Raw genomic sequence first — 17,814 nt, 5'->3', positions numbered from 1 at the left:
CTAAAACGCGTAATAGGATTTTGCAATTTTAGATTAATTTTTGTAGATGATACAGTTTAAAATAAAAACTCATCAATATATTTAGATATTTCTATACGGTAATCAGATGCTTGAATTCTTGACGGTAAACACATTTTTGAATAACATTGTGAATGTGGTGCCTTGACTGATTACCGGTCTACCTCCGACAGGTGGCGCAGAATTGGACTGGCAACCAGTCTAGGTGGCTAAGTTGAATGTTTAGAACGGCGTTTTCTGTAGTATTTTCTGTTGGTTTATCGACGAGAAGAGCGATGACGACCGGTTCAAGAGGTGCGCTGATAGTGCTGGAAGGAGGAGACAGATGCGGTAAATCAACTCAATCGAAAAAACTCGTGCAATCTCTCAGGAAATTCGACCACAAAGCGATTCAAATGTCATTTCCAGGTATGAAATTGTCTTTTTGAATAACTTCTTAATCTTTAAATTGGTTAACTCGTCTAAATTCGTCTTAAACTCTGGCTGATCTAATAGTTACCTTTCTTTAGTCCTTTTCTGTGGCATGGTGGATAAGGTGTTTGAATCACAACCGAGAGGTTCGAATCCTAGTGAAGCCATGTTATTGTTATACAAGTAGGATACATATCAGTGCCGATCGCGACTCACTGATTTAACAACAAAAGTCCGTACCTGGCAAATATAAATATCTTCAACAGGATAGGTAGAACTAGAACTGCCAACCTCCCTCTAACTTTAAACTACAATCCCCGTACCCCCTCCACACCCCAGTGTTTGCTGTCATGGACTTGTCCCCCTATTAGCTGCTTTTCACTTCGGTTTCAGATCGAACAACATCAATAGGAAAAATGATCTCCGCTTATTTAGAGAATAAATCCGACCTTGACGATCACGTTGTACATTTATTATTCTCAGCGAACAGATGGGAATTAGTGTAAGTAAGAGACAGACACCCTGAGCTCTACAGCCCCAACCCTAGAGATAACCGGACCGGGCGCCCTGAGATCTACAGCCCCAACCCTAGAGATACCCGGCCCGGGCGCCCTGAGATCTACAGCCCCAACCCCAGAGATATCCGGCCCGGGTGCCCTGAGCTCTTCAGCCCCAACCCCAGAGATATCCGGCCCGGGTGCCCTGAGCTCTTCAGCCCCAACCCCACAGATACCTGGCCCGGGCGCCCTGAGTTCTACAGCCCCAACCCTAGAGATACCCGGCCCTGAGCTCTACAGCCCCAACCCTAGAGATACCCGGCCTGGGCACCCTGAGCTCTACAACCCCAACCCCAGAGATACCCGGTCTGGGTAACATCGCTCTTCAGCCCCAACCCCAGAGCTCTCATAAACCAACCATGAAAACAGCCCCAATTGGAATATTTCACCTCAATTCACATTTTTTTTTTTTTTCAGTCCAAAAATGAAGACATTATTAGAATCAGGAACAAGCCTAATTGTCGATAGATATGCATTTTCAGGGGTTGCATTTACAGCTGCAAAATCGGTAAATATTCAAATGAATTCCACAGTTCAGGACTCAGTTCCACAGTTCAGGACTCAGTTCTACAGTTCAGGACTCAGTTCCACAGTTCAGGACTCAGTTCTACAGTTCAGGACTCAGTTCCACAGTTCAGGACGCGTCTGCACCAAATTCCACTGTTCTGAAGTCAGTCAAAGACTCACCTCCACTGTTCTGAAGCCAAGACTCACTTCTACTGTTCATGACCCAGTTCCACAGTTTTGGACTCAAGGTTCACTGTTCTGGGCCCAGTTCCACAGTTCTCTGGACTCAAGACCGAAGTTCAGTTCAGAACCTGGACAATTCAAGAGTCCATTTGGTTGAAAAAGATTTTCAGTCATCTGTATGAAGGGTTTGAGTAGAGGGTAGGACTGGATCATTGTCACATATTGATATCATAATATATTTAATTTGATAGGGAATGGATTTAGACTGGTGTCGACAGCCCGACGTCGGTCTACCTCGCCCTGATCTTGTTCTATATTTAAACATGGCCGCTAAAGATGCCGCCCAGCGAGGTGGGTTCGGGGATGAACGATATGAATCTCAAAACTTCCAGAATCAAGTCACAACTGTTTATGAGAAGCTGTTTGAAGATAATTGGGTGGTAAGTTAACAAACATCTTGTTTGAATTAAAACCCCATCTAATTGTTTTGAATGTTCTTTTTTCTATTCAGAAAATAGATGCAGGTCGGTCAGTAGATGAGGTTCATCGTGAAATATTGAGACATTCTGTGACAGTCATTGAGTCAGTGAACAATAATGAAATAAAGAAATTATGGACCTGAGTACGAATTGTTGAAAATCAATCGTCGATCTGAATTATGCAATTTATACCATGTTTCCTTTTGTACCTCCGTCTAGCATTTGAAATAAATTAATACCTTTTTGTATTCTATATTGAAGATTGAATTGTTCTCGACTTATTAATGTTTTATTGTATTCCTGACAGACAGGATTGTTTGAATCCTGACATTGACGAGAGGTTTATCTTGGAGCTTCTTTTAATCGAATATTTTTCTTATTTCTAAAAAAAATCCTTTATGCTAGGTTTTGGACCTCAGTTCCGTATTTCTGAGTTAGGATTTGACTCATTGAAATTGAACTAATTCTAACTCTGAGTTTAACTCACAACTGTGGTACTGGATCCAGGTAGCCTAAAAAATTGCTGAAAGATCTCAACCGTCAGGTGCTGCCCCTAGATATTACATTAGCGGTGAATAGGTGAACTAACACGATAACGCAATATTCCTACTGTGGCATGCGGGCTAAAGTTCACACATTCGCCGTCGACGATATATTTAGCGGCAGCACTTGACGGTTTAGGTTTTAGATTCGAATGAAAAGCTAAAAAAAGCGACCGCCATGTTTCCATAGTGCTCATCACCTCCCGATAAACTCGTTTATACCATTAGGATTTAAGAAAAACAAAAGAAAAATTTACACATAAAATTGTAAAACTTTTATTGTTTCTTCACAACAAAAGTTGGTCTCAAGATTTCATTAAAATATCTATATACAAAATATATATACACGACGTAATAAATATATATATATATGTATTTATTTACATCAATAATTTAACAAACATTTGAAAAACCTATCGAAACAATATTAACCCTCTCCCCCGAACTGCTGCGATTATAATACGTCTACAATTATACATAACCGATATACATCCAAGGGATTTTTAGTGAGCGGGTCCAATCCTAGCCAATAAGGCGCAATTACAGCAAAAAGTAAATTTATAGAGTTGAGTGTCACCATTTTTATTCATCTAAGTAGATTAATGTGCGTTGTTTTCAAGCTAGTGAGTTTTTCTGGAACAGCTGCCCATTTCTAAATGTCGTAAAGGCGAATCATTGGAAATGGCCAACTTTTGCAATTGTTCGTACTGAAAAATATTAATCAAATTGCACACGTCTCTTTTTAGTGTTAATTGCGGTAAATGCGTTATCAGTTAGCACAATATCAATATATACCTCACAGTCGTTACGAGAATATGATGAGATATCACTTTACCGATCCATATAAGATTAGTACGATATATATTTTTAGTTTTGTATCCATCCCAAAATTATCAGATTTTGGATATCAACAAATACACGACATTTTTGAATTATGTATAATAAAGTACATTTAATGGTTTTTAACAGGTCCCAGTTCAACAGTTTTTAGACACATAAAATCTTGATATACGGTCCATTAACGAAACCAAACCGAGTTGGTTTATAGAACATTGAATCATGTACGCGTATAAGTTAAATTAATGAAAACAACATATATTGAAATGCACACATCCGGGAATAGAGGTCACGTGATATTCTGACAGCAGTTGTTATACTTTTTGAAACCAGTAAAAATCATAGAGAGAGAGAAGGAGAAGGAGAAGGAGAAGGCACGACAGAATATTTTATAAAAGCAGTTGTGACGATAAAAATTCCATGGAAGACAGTACAATACTGGATGCAGAAAACGAGAACAACAAAAACGATTATCAAAACATTCATAACTGCAAAATCCCGTGTGCCTGTGGAACCCATGTGGGACCGTGGAACCCCTGTGGAACCGTGGAACCCCTGTGGGACCGTGGAACCCCTGTGGAACCGTGGAACCCCTGTGGGACCGTGGAACCCCTGTGGAACCGCGGAACTCCGTTAGACTGTGTATTAGGCTATAGGTTACATCATGATGACGTGGTCGACTGAATGTCGAAAATGGCGTTAGATTTCTGGAGGGGTTACAAAAACACTGAACATAATAAATGAAAACTCAAGTTTAAACAGTTTTAACAGCGGCTGCACGTAGGAGCTGGTAAACTGGCCTGGTGATTATTATATTTCTATCTGATGATGGGAATTTAAGTCTCGAAACTGCCGGCAAAGAAATTATTGATTATATCATGAAATGTAGCGAATATAACTGAATCTAACAATACACAACTCGATCGCTGTGGTCAACAGCCAAAACGTGTTAACGTTTCATTCAATAACTTTCGGAATCATTAGTAATTCCAAAACTTCATTGTAATGAAACAACAGAAATTTCTAACATTCATAAAATATTCTTATTGGAGGGTTTTTATGTATAATTACAGACACTGGTTGGGGCACCCCGTATAGTATAGATGATTGGAGAGAGTAGCACCCTTCCACCTCGTTTCCAGCAGCGGCCATCAGTTCATATACATCATACGAACTACTTTTTGATATCAATAAATACAACTTCATAAATACAATTTATTGTATATATCTATCATCTCATTAAGTTTAGAGTTTTGAATCTTGAATTCCCGGTAGCGGCGGAGAGGAGACCACACCCAATCAGCATTACCAGCACCACCAGCAGCAGCAGCAGCAGCACCTAAATGTCACAGTAACTCTATACAAACAGCAAAGAGCAAAGATCAATCATTCAATAAATCTAAATTTGAAAATATTTTTTGTTAATTTTGATCTACTAATTAGGATTGTTAATGGCTTGAGTTGGCACGCAGTAATTAATGAAGATGAATGAATATTAATAAACCACACTTCTCGTCCCTGTCTCTCTGGTTGAGATTTCACTTATAAATAGATATGATATAATTACAGCAGATATACACGTGTACATTCAAAAGCATTATCTTTGATTGATGATAGGACTGATACTTCTATTGCTGTACAAAGAACTGTCACTTAGATTACTATTACTACACGCATTTGTCGAGTTGCCTCCGCGTTTTCCTTTCAGCATGTTCGGCTCGAATTCCGGGTGTCGTCTGGCATGCTTGTTTAAATGATCGCTTCGCATGAATCTTTTATCGCAAATCGGGCAGCAGAAGTTCTTTTCACCTGAAACGAATGGAAAAATGATATAGATTCCGTTAAGAAATAGTTTTATTAGTGAATGAGAATAGTTGGTTCGCAGAATACGCAGAATACGGACCTGTGTGAGTTCTGAAATGTCGAGCTAATTCATCCGATCTAGCGAATCTTTTTTCACATCTGGGCCAGGTACACGGGAACGGTCTTTCGCCTATAAAACAAAGTAAAACAAGTGGTTAGTCTCCGATAATCCGTATCTCAGAGTTTTCAATGTTTATAATTTTATTGATTTCAACTACACAATGTAATTATATACTTCTAGTAATCATGCATTGTAATATTTCCGTTGAAGTTATCGATTTCTCAACGATACATTGTTTACTATTATCGTATATATTTATACATCGTAACTAACTAAAGATAGCGATTTTCACATGAAGGCCACTTGCTCAGGTCTCTCCAGTGTTTGATGCTGGACACACCCATTTATCGCCAGTATGAGAGTGTGTGTGTGAAATCTAACACTATCTGTCGCTCTTATTGTATGACTTTGTGATGTATATTATGTATCTATACATTATTGGATGTATTTTTAACTATAAATAGATTACACATCTATGACTGCCAGATATATACTTGTGTGTGTGTGGGGTGTGGCACATTAGTGAATTGACTTAAGAATGTGGTTTTTTCAAATATAACCTGTGTAGATGTATGATAGATATACTTATGATTATATTGTCGTGTAATAATGATAAATCCTATTTCAAGCTACTGCTGTTAATTATATTATTTGGGTGGGCGGTCTTTCTGGAAACATGCCATTGTCTCGTCCTAAAATCTGCCTAGGTCTACAGTGTATCAATCCTCCGATCGTGGCGAGTCAATAAGTCGATAATACATGTACGTATTATACCCATTGTAAATCAGAATTCTCTTAGCGAACACTTGGACAGACGTTTTAGAGGTTTTACTGTATTTTAAGCATGGCAGGGTTGAACCCGTGGCAGACTTGTGCTGTTTATTCTTAATGTGGGATCGGTGTATTCTGCGTCCAGGATGAGTTTTGGTGGGGACCTAGGTGTCACCGGAGGGCAACGCCCCTTCTCTATTACCCACCGCGTGATCTCCACAAATACAAAGGAGAAAATGTTGTCTAGTACTGTGATAGCAGTTGGCCATCAATAGTATATATGGAATCGTAAATGGCCATTTAACGGTTGTACTATCGCTACGGTTGGTTCTTCAACAGAATAATTGACATCATTGACCATCAATGGGTAGTGTATATCTATATAATTGGTTACAGTACGACAAGTGTTAAAGGGTTCGTGGTCATTATTACATTGTGTCGCAGTATCATTACAGCAAAATTCGCCAAAATTCGTATTTCTAACGAGCGAAACTTGTTTTGTAATATCCATTCGAATTATATGTATATAGGGGTTCGAACCTGATCAATTATGACGCCAACCGATGCCTTCTAGTTGTGACGCAATACTATTAACGAAACGAGTAAGCTTTGACTTTTTTTACTTAAAAAGGGAAATTTCAAAAGCCTTTTTAACCAAACTCTCTGACATCAAGGATGCGAAAAATCTTCCAAAAAGCTTTATTCACATATATATATATACCTTTTACTTTAAGTTAAAAAAGTAATCGACAGTTTGATTTCAACTGGGCGATTTGTAGTTTATGTGAATCCAGAAGTTAGTCGAATAAAACTAATTCGCGTCAACTGTAGCTAAGTAGAATATCAAATGTTTGGGATTTATTTCAATATTTCAATAGTTTATCACGATCAATCATCAATTAAAACATAGCCTAATGTTGCACCACAAACTGTAATATTTTGGCTCAGCGACAATTTTTGGGCGGCAAATAAAAACCCATTCTATTCAAACTATACGCTTTTGAATTTTTGTTTGTTATGTTTCCCAGCGCGACCCGTTTCCTGGATCAGACGACCGCGTGTGCGTCGGTTTATTTTGAATCGAATGGCAACCACCACACGGTAGGTACTGTTACTGTTATAGCGATTACTAGGAAACAACAACACCAGTACTGTGTGTGTGTGTGACCTACTCTCTAATGACAGCGCATACACACACACCGCTCGCACCTGCCACCACGTTTATTTTCCATGCGCAATTAATTATTATCGAAAGAAAAAAAACGAACGAATAATAGATTACGTACCCGTGTGCGTTCTGAGGTGTGCCTTAAGGTGTGAACTTTTACCGTACGTTTTCTCGCATCCTATATAATGACATTTATGTAGTTTTTTAGCACCGTATTGTACGACGACGGTCGCCTCGGCAGCCGCGGTACACATCGCTCGTGTTGTTGGAGTAGTAGGCGTGTCCATCGTTCGACTAGTTGTACTGCGTCGCTCGTCTAATTTAACAATCTGATTTGAGCCAACACCCATATTTCTGTCGCGATGTTTACGCGTGTTGTTGTTCTTAGATCCCCCTGTTTCTGTTTTCTGTAATATCTCCTCGTTTAAATCGTTTAATATCCGTGATAATAAACAAGACGACGTTCTATCCCTTTCTCCGTCGTTGTTATTAGAATTTGTAGCGTCTGCTTCACTGTAAATCCAAACGGTATCAGTTTTACTGGCGTTAGACATATCCAATAGACATTGTGCCGCTTGTTTAACGCCGAAATGTTGAACATCGTCTTGTATAGAACGGTTTGAAATCATTTTCGCGTTTTGATCCACCATCCCCCGGCTACTGTGTATAAACGCGATATATTGTCTCGTCAGCTGATTTCAGTGTTGTGACAGCTCCACTGATACCAGCACCAAGAAAGATTCTACACAAAGGATCTTCTGTCATGAACCCATTCAGTAACGTGTCAGAGAAAAAATCTTAGAGAAACATTGTCCGTCTTTGGTTAGTTTTTACGATGGTGTCTTGGCGTTTAATGATTTAGTTCAGTGTTTCGCAGTGTTATAAATACTAATTTCTATTTGACCCATTTACACGCACACAGTTCACGAGAGGCGTTCACTTTATCAGTGACGTCACTGACGACGAACAAAGCTTCTCGTCGTTGATTGGATGACGTGAGATGTGACGTAATAGAACGAATCTAAGGCGCGAAATTCTATGGAGGACCCAACACACGGCGATCCCTGGACCCAGGGAAGCGTGATGACATTTCTCTGTAATGACACAATGTGATGTGTAATTACACTTTCCTGCTGAACCCAACGTACGGCGAGAGTATTCCACCCAACACACGCCGGAGGTCGGGTGGTCCAAGTGCGACCCGCGCCGGCGCGGCAAAGGCAAGGCCGACTTGTTTGGACGGACTCAGAGTCTGCGACCCCATACGGCGAGGTTGTCCCTGGACCCGGGATACTCAGTGTCCTTGGCCCAGGCAGTGTCTGGATACGGGATATCTCAGTGTTTGGACCCGGGTAATGTCTGGCTGGGCCCCGGGACCGCCCGGCGATCGGGGCCGACCCGGGCATAGTCTCAGATCTCAGTGTCTAGACCCGGGATATCTCAGTGTCCGGATCCAGGTATATCGCACTGGACCGCGGGATATCTTAGTTAGACCTGGGATATCTCAGTGTCTGGACCCGAGGGTGCCTGCTCGCCGATTCGTGCTAAGCTCGACTGGTGCCACTTCCCGGTGCGCCAGCCCGCTAGTATTAGTTTACAGAAATTCCGCTTGGGGACCGTATGGTGCTGCCACCAAGCCCATGAAATGCAGAGGACGTCCGGTAGATGGCGAATGGGTGAAACTTGGTACAAGTGACCTCTGTTGAACGGCGGGCCGATCTTCATTAGTTCGAGGAAAATGCAATAGATGGCGATCAAATAGGTTAAGATCATAATTAGGCACACACAATTAACCATAATCGTCCATAAAATCTAGACACTGGATTTGGGAAGGAATTAGGTCGTGCGGTCCCAGTATCCACCACAAACAAAACAAAACGAAAGAAGATTCAATTTCAATATAAATATCATTAATTAATTTTATTCTCCAACCTTCTATATATTAAATTGTAACGAATCATCCAATGATAAAAACGTTTCGGATGACGATGTTTTTGATAATAGTAATTTTAGATGAATATCATATAATACAAACATACAGAGAACACTTATAAAGAACTTTTTAGCAACAAAAAAAGCTTTAGTTTTTCTATTCATACCAGAAAATATCTACTATATCTTTTGATCAGTTCGACCCACTTAAAAATTCATCTCGAAATACGAGAAACATTTCAACGAGAGCCTTTTTTGATTTTTTCTTTCAAAAATAACTTGTTTTTTTTAGACTAGAACTGAAGTTATGACCAGAATGAAAGTTGAATCCGAGACTTTAAATAGAATATAGTCTCGCGTAACTAGAAGCTTTTGTCACATTTTTAAGTATCATTTGAAAATATACGATACACAGAAGACCCAGTTCCACAGCTGACTAATTGACTGACTGTAAGAGACTACAATTCACAACTCTCAGACCTGGGACTTTCGTTCAGAGTTCAATGGATATCTAATCATTGCTTTTACTATAGATCAGATTCGAGTTAAGATCAGTAACTATACCGTCTACTTCAATAAGATCACAAGTGAGAACTGTGGAACTGGCTCCAGGTATTTTCTGGGGCAGCAGGAATCGACAATCAAAGGACACTTCGTTCATTTTTCTAGATGGCATTAGTTCAAACATGAAGATGACAATACTATTTATTATGTGCAGGACAACAACTCATCTATATGACATTATTACTCCACAAATGAAGGTGAATCTATCCCAGAGTCAGATGAGGCACTTTTCTGGTTTGTTATAAACTCTTCGTTGCTGATTAATTCTAAATGAGCAATTTGTCACAAGTACGTAGCCCCGCTTCAGTATACTACCAGCTACGTTCAATCAATTCAAAATGGCCGCTTATTAGAAAATACAAGAATTTGAGGCTAGTTTTCAGTGACAGTAACTTCAACCAATTTCAAGATTATAGGGAGAAGTGACTTTTTAAAACTATGGTTGAATTCATATTTCAAAGCGCCATATTCTCTCTGCTCGTGACAATTTTTGTGCATTGCATCTTTTTTTTACGGTAAAATGAGATGAATTCCGATATATGGTAAAATACAGGAGACTCGGATTATTTACTCTCAAGAGAAACATTGATTACACAGACTTAAAGAAGAGGTCCATTTATCATTATTGTCGTTTATAATAAGGTTTATAAAAATCGTACAAAAATTGTAGTTATATCTATTATAGGGGTTCGATACATAGCATCTATTATTCTTTGTCTACTTTACATTTAAAACTGTTGATCAGAAGTAAAAAAATACTTTTTTACCACTGTACAAATATTTAATGGGAACACTTCATTATTACGCTTCACTATTTGCGGTGAAAAAATGGCTTGTATTTGTTTAATATCGATACAACTGAAATTATAAACGGAACTTACTCGACGGGTAGTAACTCACATCAGTTACTATTCAATCATTACACGTGGCTGTAGGGTTAATTACCTGAGGCCAATTGCACAGTCATGGCTAAGATTTAGACCAGTCTAAAGCTTATTTTGTTTCTATAGTCAAGCTAACAACCTAAGACCAGTATAAGACCATTTTGGTTAGATAGCCAAATCTAACGACTTAAGACCAGTATAAGTTCATTGTGGTTCTCTAGTCGATCTAACAAGTTTTTGAGCGGATGTGCACTACATCATCAATATAGCGGGGTCATTCAAATCCAAAATAATTCTATTGATCCTTTATAATTCATATCATATGTCACCGAAGACTGTAAGTGCCTATTTAAGCAATATACGGCGTCATTAAACTTTCACGTATCAAGTTTTCTTGCTTAAAGTCACAACTGTGCAACTGGAGTCAAGAGTTGTTCGAGATTCTGAAATCAACTCGATACATCGCTACATAAAATGATCTATCACAAGACAATGGTTAAATGCACCCACCGCGAAAGGAGAGTAAATAAACATAAGTAAATATCAACAACTATAAATACAAAATTATAATTATCACAAAAAACAAATAGTTAGAATTTTATCTGGAATAACAGTAAGAGTCAATAGAGAATCAACGCTAGTCATATCTAACCTTGACCTAGTTAATTCAAGTGACCTAGTTATTGAGTAGAATATTCATTCGACCTTGAACTCGCACTGGAGGAATTCATTGTAAATTCAAGAGTGTTCTCTCTCCCCTTTAATTCTCCCTCCCTCCCTCTCTGATTTTCTCTCAATTGACATAATCAACACATACATCTTCAGGACGCAATACATAAATTTCAATAATAATAATAATAATAATAATAATAATAATAACACTATTTCAACACTAGAGCTGTAACATTATTGACTGCCGTATATATCTAAATAAGCCCCGAATGAAAACAAGATGGCGCGTATAGCAACAACTTACAAGATTTAACATACATATTTCTACATCGTTTTTATAACTAATTATTGGCACTTTTAAACCCACCCCAAAAACGTGTTATATACAAATATACTATTGACGTTATATTATCATATTCTCTGTTTGCAATATTATTGTTTATATATAGTTCATGATATACTTAATGATTATTTCTATACATACCGAACACGATTTAATTATTTTAGTCTATTTCATCCATTCTTATTACATCATCAATTAATTTCATACATATATTTAAATATGGATGTATTAGATTTCAGAAATACCCGATAATTCCAGTTAAAGGCACCAATTCAAGAGAAAAGTAGTAATATACTTTGTGAAAAATGATTTTCAGATTTGATCATCACACCAAGATTACTTGAAAATAGTATTTATACAATGAGAGTATCCACAACGTTATGAGTCACGTACTCAGTTCATGCTTGCCTCGACCAGGCCTCGACCGGGCCTCGACCTGTGCGTCTATGCTGGTCCCGATTTCATTATTTGTGCGATCTATAAAATGTCCGATGTATGATGTATTCTTCACGTAGCCGGCACTTCCTCCGGATGACGACATTCCGATTTTAATTTCACAAACTCTTTCGCGACTTCATCGTTCGTTCGTTGCGACAATATACGCAATATCGTCCAACCAGTTTCATCGAGGTTAATCCTTCGTCCTAGCGAGCACCAGCACGCGCAGCTACCCTGCTCGATTATATCTCTCAGCTGCATTATAGCCGTCCCGATCAGACGATCTTCACGAGCGAAACAATAATCTTTACAGCAAATATGTAACTCGTAGGCGTCTGGTTCATCTTCATTGCCGAGGATACTACAATTCAATAAATACAATCAACTCAGTCAATAGTTATAAACTGTCGACTCAAAAAGAGACCATCTATTTAACAAATACTGTATGAATACGTTTAAGGGTAGGAGGTTTAGTTGAAATATACGCACAAGGGGGGAAACGTCGAGTGTCTTCATCACTTTCTCTTTTCTGGCTTCTCTTAATCTACTAATAATACCTCCTTATTGGAGGACAGCAGGTTGAGGGGAACCTGCCAATGATACCCCCTGAGTGGTGCTCAGAGGGTCGAGGAATTAATTCAGTAAATGAACACTTACAAATGGAATGTTTCGTTGAATTTTGGTGACCAGTTGTTGCTTTTTGATTTCGTCGAATGTTTGCGTTTCTTATCGCTGAGATGCGGACCAATCAGATTCACTTCTATAAACGGTCGGAACATTCCTGTCGTCTGCCATTTGAGATCATTAGCCGCGACCACTGAAATAAACAATAGAAACTATTCACATAACCAGTTGATTCGAGTAAGCAACTTTCAGTTCAGATTCACTGTGCCAGATGTACGGTGCTGCCTTCTGGGTTGCTGAACTTTTTCTCCATATAATTTTTTCAAACAATTTAATGCTAGAGCTATTACGGTTAGCCATAGCTCACAATTGACCGATGAGCATCGAGAATGAACTAGAGATTGTTCAAATTTCTAGCCAATCGGGATCTGTGTCATTACAATTGTCGATGGTGGTAGAACCAGAACTATGATATATCTCTTAATTTGCGGAGAATGTGTTTAAAGGTTTTTTAAACAATATTTTACTCAGTATTTGGAGCAGATTTTCTTACCTTTAACGGTGACTTTATGTTCTCCAGTTCCTGGATGTGTAAATAAATCAACTTGGATCGAAACTTCGCCGACTGGATCTTCAGAACTCGGTTGATCTATGAAATCATGAATGAATCTTAACTAAAGCTGTTTAGTGATTAATAAGGTGAAATGTGTATTTAACGATGATTTACCTTGAGAAGACTGAGTTGATACAAATGTTTTAATCAATGTATCAGTTGTTTGTGTGTAAAGCGATAATGCGTATCTTAACGACTGTAATTCAGCGCTCTTATCCAGGAATGTTTTCTTTAACCCATTACCACCGGCGTGGAAGTATTGTTTTATTGTGTCTAAAGCCATGTCTAACACCGCACACTGTTTCGGAGTCAAGTTCTTTTCAGCTTCTTTAGAGATGTCCTATAAACCAGACAACAAATTAGTAATAACATAGATGATACTCTTAAAGATTCAGTAAAATTCTAAACTTCAGATATTGACGATAATTCTTTTGATGTATTTTCAGACCCTAGTTCCACAGTTCTCTTGCATTCAAATTACTTAAACTCAACAGTCAAATTTCAAATCACAACTATGGAACTGGGCCCAGTTGCAGTCCTGACTAAAAATCCAATGATGTCTTGTTATAAATCTTAAGACTTGTATTTAAGATTATCTATATAAGTCTTGAATCCTAAGACTGACTCTGCAACTGTCCCCAGCCCGAGTAAACTAGATTATAACGATCAGAAAGTAGAAGAACAAGAACACAAATAATTGAAATTGCTTCTGATGAGATTCAAGGAAACAAATGAACAGTGCTTACAGCGGATGAACTACGAACACGACTATAAAACTCAGAACAGAATAACGTAAAAATGGAACTAAATGTCACAACTATTGTCACCTGTAACATGGCAACCGGCATCTGACTAACAGAATTCAAGAATAGTCGAGACATGTCTTCGATTTTAGCTTGAGTATTTGGAGGTAAGGGTAGAAGCTGTAATTAAATCATTATTAATTTAAATCACGCAATCATACATTAATCAACTAACTGTGATTATACGAAATCTGATACTACCACCGGAAATATTGATTATTAGAAAAACAAACCAAGATTTATCTTTTAAAGTTACAGACCAATACCACAAGCTGTTTTTAAATGGTTCTTGATTAATGATTTTTTGTAAGATTTAGATGAGGTAAATTATAGTTAAAAGAACTTACGTTTCTCGGATCTGACAGAGGTGGAAGGACTACAGTCTTTTCCATAGTATGCATCACAATTTTCCACAATTCCTGAAGAATGAAAATCACAGATGAAATTATACCCCACAGTTTTGAAACTCAAGCAGTCCGAAGTCCTCACCCTAACCATATTTCACTGAAATTTAGGTATTTGAGTTTGCACTAACCTTCAGAAGTCTTTTAAGCACCGTTTTTTCACAAACTTCAGCAAACATTGACAGACTATTAAAACGAACAAAATTTCACATTCAAATACTTACAGAATGAACAGTCATTGAATCTTATAGGAATAGTTGAATGATGCGACTAACTTACCTGCCCTCTAATAGATCCATTAGAGGTCTCAGAATCATATCAGATTCCTGTTGTATATTAGTACGTTGACTCGGCTGAGCCAATGATACCTGTCCTGCACCTTTCACTTTAGACAATAACGTACCTAGTTCTTGGACACTTTGCTGCACCTGAGGCTCAAGGCTGAAGAACATTAGATTACATTCTTTACTTATTACAAATAACATGTGGAACTGAACTCTGGATCAGTTGCCCAGTCAAGGCCTAGTTTTAAGACCGTATCTATAGTAAATCTAACAACTTCAAGACCATTTTAGTTCTATAGTCAATCTAACAACTCAAGACCAGTCTTATGATTTAAGACCACCACAACTATTCAGTCTGATGATATACGTACCTTTTAGCGAATATTTGACTAAGTTCATCTAATTTTCCATTTAGAGTTTGCTGGAGTTGTTTTAATATATCAGCAGTATCACTCTCCAGCTACAGATAGAGATTATATTTCATATATAAGTTTAATCGCGAAAACCGTTCACAGAAGATTGAATTGAATTTCACTTACCTGCTCTCCTCCCATGGACTCAAATACTTTTTCTAATTGCACCCTTAATTGTTGTATATTATTCATCAGGATACACGCCTGAAACATTCATTGAAACACAATCAGTCATTAAAGTGATGTCAATTAATTTGTTTCTAATGCCGGTTTCTCATTAAGCGATGTCAATTAGTGAGTTTCTAATACCAGTTTCTCATTAAGAGATGTCAATTAGTGAGTTTCTAATACCAGTTTCTCATTAAGTGATGTTAATTAGTTTGATTAGTTTAAGCGATGTTGATTCTTACCACTTTTTGTTTTCCGGTATATTTTTCGAAGTCTCTTCTAACGATATCTGCATAGGCTAATAATACTTGCTGGACAGTCTATCAAAACAGATATATACATTCACTATACTACCCCATTTAACCCTCGTACAAAAATCAAGGGATATAACCAGAACTTTGTCTGTCCAGCCATGACCTGACCCTGTAACTGAAATCTTTCAGTAATACCAGAAAGCTAGGCTTTATACAGCTAAACTTTCTGCTGCCTGTAGTCTACTCCCACATCCTCAGACAGTTGCTATTTGATGGAGTAAAATTTCCCAAGCCTCTTTTCTGAGGAGTGCAAACAGCAGATTGTCTGAGGGTGGCTCTTGAGGGGGTGGGTACAGAAAGCAGCAGTCGTAGGCTGTTTAAGAGAGCTATAGATCATATTGAGCTGAATTGTAACTCACCAGAGCAAATCTCCTGAGGAAATTCTTCAATATATCCGGATCTGGGCACTCAAGTTTACGTATAACATCGAAACATTGGTTTAATTGAGTAAAAACATCTACGACTGATGTCGAGAACAGAGCGTGTTCTGAACTCTTCTGGAATCCATCTTTCTTATCTCGATCGTACGCACCGTGTAAATATTCCATCGATACTTCATCATTCTCGTTAAGCCATTGCATTACAAACGGTTCAAACCATCTAAAAATACAAACATGAAATGTGTATAAATTATCTAGAAATATAAACATGGTCTAACCATGTAAATGTAACTACACGATGAACCCAGAGGTCAGTTGCAGTCATGGATTATATTTAACAAGATCTAACAAACTTAAGCCCATCTTTAAGATTTAAGACAACATTTGGACAGGTCACTGTGACCAGTAGCTGTTTCAATTCCATAAACCCAACTAAACTGAATCTATAATTATAACAACTATATTTGAAAAAGCAAATATCTTTCAAGGCAATATCTTCATGAAATAGTTCTAAACGCCAACACAACAACAAGATTGCGGTGTATTTTTTCTCAATTCTAACAAAGCAAAGTAAACTGAAAACTTACTTGGGATAATCAGGAACTGCATCTTTATACGGAGGCACATCGGCTATGTATTTATTGTATAACCATTTCCCTTTGAAATGTAGATTCATATATTCAGAACTCTTACACAATCGATCGAGGTTGTGTTGTTCCAAAGCATACGCTAAGTCCATAGAAAATAAACTCCACATTGTCGCAGCACTCACTTGACCAACATTTAATTCCTGTGGAAATCTGTAACAGAAAAAGAAATTTCTTTAATCTTAAAGCAAATAATTATAATAATAATATGTGTCTTATATAGCGCTAAATCCAGCCAGGCTGCTCAGAGAGCGCTTTACATTTTTCGGTATTATTACCCCGGCCAATTTTATACTCTAACATGTATCAGTCATCTCTCCCTGGGGAGAAGTAACACCGAGCTGCTAACAAGCGCTCAATATTTATAGATAATATTCTTTATTCAAAGCTCATGTTTTCTTCAAAGCTCCAGTTAAGAACCATAATCGAAGATAAAGTGAATTTTCATGGAAGGAATAACTTACTGATTTAATACTGGGGTATAACTGTTCTTGTCTTCTTCGATCACAGAAACGATAAGAGCGATTATTTTATGCCAGAAATCCAAGTTTTTCAGACTCGGTCCTTGATCTTCCATGTTCGCTAGTTCTGAAGGATCGGTCTGGAATTCCCGCGTGTATAATTCAAAGCAGTTGTCGAATAGGAATTGATATGTGGATTTCATACACGCTTTTACGCAGTCTTTAACTACAGTGCTGGCACGAGGTGGACTAGATAACTCTTGTACCTACAAATATTCAACATCAACAGCATGAAATATCAATAATAGTTGCAGAGGAGTCGCGTTAACCTGGGATCAACTCAATAAACCTGAAAACAGGTAGTACTTTGTTGATTAACTGAATTTATAAATCAGAAATTCAGCTTTTGTCACTTCAGCATATAGTCACTTCATAAGGTGGAGATTGTGTTGTTTCTCCATTGACTTCACTCA

General features: G+C 38.0%; 3 protein-coding genes across 4 annotated transcripts in view; 1 reads left to right on the top strand and 2 right to left on the bottom strand.

Annotated features, from left to right (window-relative positions):
• The first annotated feature begins 219 nt into the window (after window positions 1–219).
• On the top strand, window positions 220–2,383 carry LOC141905769 (thymidylate kinase-like). Of its 2 annotated transcripts, none has more exons than XM_074794785.1 (5): window positions 220–426; window positions 823–931; window positions 1,404–1,494; window positions 1,928–2,116; window positions 2,188–2,383. In XM_074794785.1, the coding sequence occupies exons 1-5, from the start codon at window positions 237–239 to the stop codon at window positions 2,296–2,298; spliced, it is 690 nt and encodes a 229-aa protein (XP_074650886.1). In that variant the 5' UTR covers window positions 220–236; the 3' UTR covers window positions 2,299–2,383. The 2 variants fall into 2 exon arrangements, with proteins under 2 accessions (XP_074650886.1, XP_074650888.1); XM_074794787.1 differs by having other exon boundaries at window positions 2,195–2,284.
• Window positions 2,384–3,040: 657 nt separating this feature from the next.
• On the bottom strand, window positions 3,041–8,296 carry LOC141906056 (uncharacterized). Its single transcript, XM_074795211.1, has 3 exons — window positions 7,516–8,296; window positions 5,438–5,527; window positions 3,041–5,343 (listed from the first exon to the last, which is right to left on the bottom strand). The coding sequence occupies exons 1-3, from the start codon at window positions 8,045–8,047 to the stop codon at window positions 5,132–5,134; spliced, it is 834 nt and encodes a 277-aa protein (XP_074651312.1). The 5' UTR covers window positions 8,048–8,296; the 3' UTR covers window positions 3,041–5,131.
• A 3,385-nt stretch (window positions 8,297–11,681) lies between these two features.
• The window catches only part of LOC141905295 (protein unc-13 homolog B-like), a 77,747-nt gene continuing 71,614 nt past the window's right edge, over window positions 11,682–17,814 (bottom strand). Inside the window, 14 exon segments of the mRNA XM_074794127.1 lie at window positions 11,682–12,591; window positions 12,888–13,047; window positions 13,408–13,503; window positions 13,582–13,807; window positions 14,295–14,390; window positions 14,618–14,689; window positions 14,806–14,860; window positions 14,954–15,115; window positions 15,330–15,418; window positions 15,498–15,575; window positions 15,782–15,859; window positions 16,213–16,453; window positions 16,821–17,033; window positions 17,345–17,670. Of these exon segments, the coding sequence (XP_074650228.1) occupies window positions 12,300–12,591; window positions 12,888–13,047; window positions 13,408–13,503; window positions 13,582–13,807; window positions 14,295–14,390; window positions 14,618–14,689; window positions 14,806–14,860; window positions 14,954–15,115; window positions 15,330–15,418; window positions 15,498–15,575; window positions 15,782–15,859; window positions 16,213–16,453; window positions 16,821–17,033; window positions 17,345–17,670 (2,184 nt within the window). The 3' untranslated portion in view covers window positions 11,682–12,299.

The sequence above is a fragment of the Tubulanus polymorphus genome, chromosome 5 (assembly GCF_964204645.1).
Source record: "Tubulanus polymorphus chromosome 5, tnTubPoly1.2, whole genome shotgun sequence".
In the NCBI taxonomy this organism is placed as follows: Eukaryota; Metazoa; Nemertea; class Palaeonemertea; order Tubulaniformes; family Tubulanidae; genus Tubulanus; species Tubulanus polymorphus.
Note: the sequence above shows the minus strand (reverse complement) of the source record. Positions and strands in the feature narration are given on the sequence as shown.

What these genes read in the sequence shown, in the direction of transcription:
- LOC141906056 (XM_074795211.1), bottom strand. Translation starts at nt 8,047, where the DNA reads ATGGTGGATCAAAACGCGAAAATGATTTCAAACCGTTCTATACAAGAC. An exon ending in ACACCTCAGAACGCACACGG is followed by an intron (nt 5,528 to 7,515) that starts GTACGTAATCTA and finishes TTTGTTTTATAG; the next exon opens with GCGAAAGACCGTTCCCGTGT. An exon ending in ACATTTCAGAACTCACACAG is followed by an intron (nt 5,344 to 5,437) that starts GTCCGTATTCTG and finishes CATTCGTTTCAG; the next exon opens with GTGAAAAGAACTTCTGCTGC.
- LOC141905769 (XM_074794785.1), top strand. Translation starts at nt 237, where the DNA reads ATGTTTAGAACGGCGTTTTCTGTAGTATTTTCTGTTGGTTTATCGACG. An exon ending in GATTCAAATGTCATTTCCAG is followed by an intron (nt 427 to 822) that starts GTATGAAATTGT and finishes CTTCGGTTTCAG; the next exon opens with ATCGAACAACATCAATAGGA. An exon ending in CATTTACAGCTGCAAAATCG is followed by an intron (nt 1,495 to 1,927) that starts GTAAATATTCAA and finishes TTAATTTGATAG; the next exon opens with GGAATGGATTTAGACTGGTG.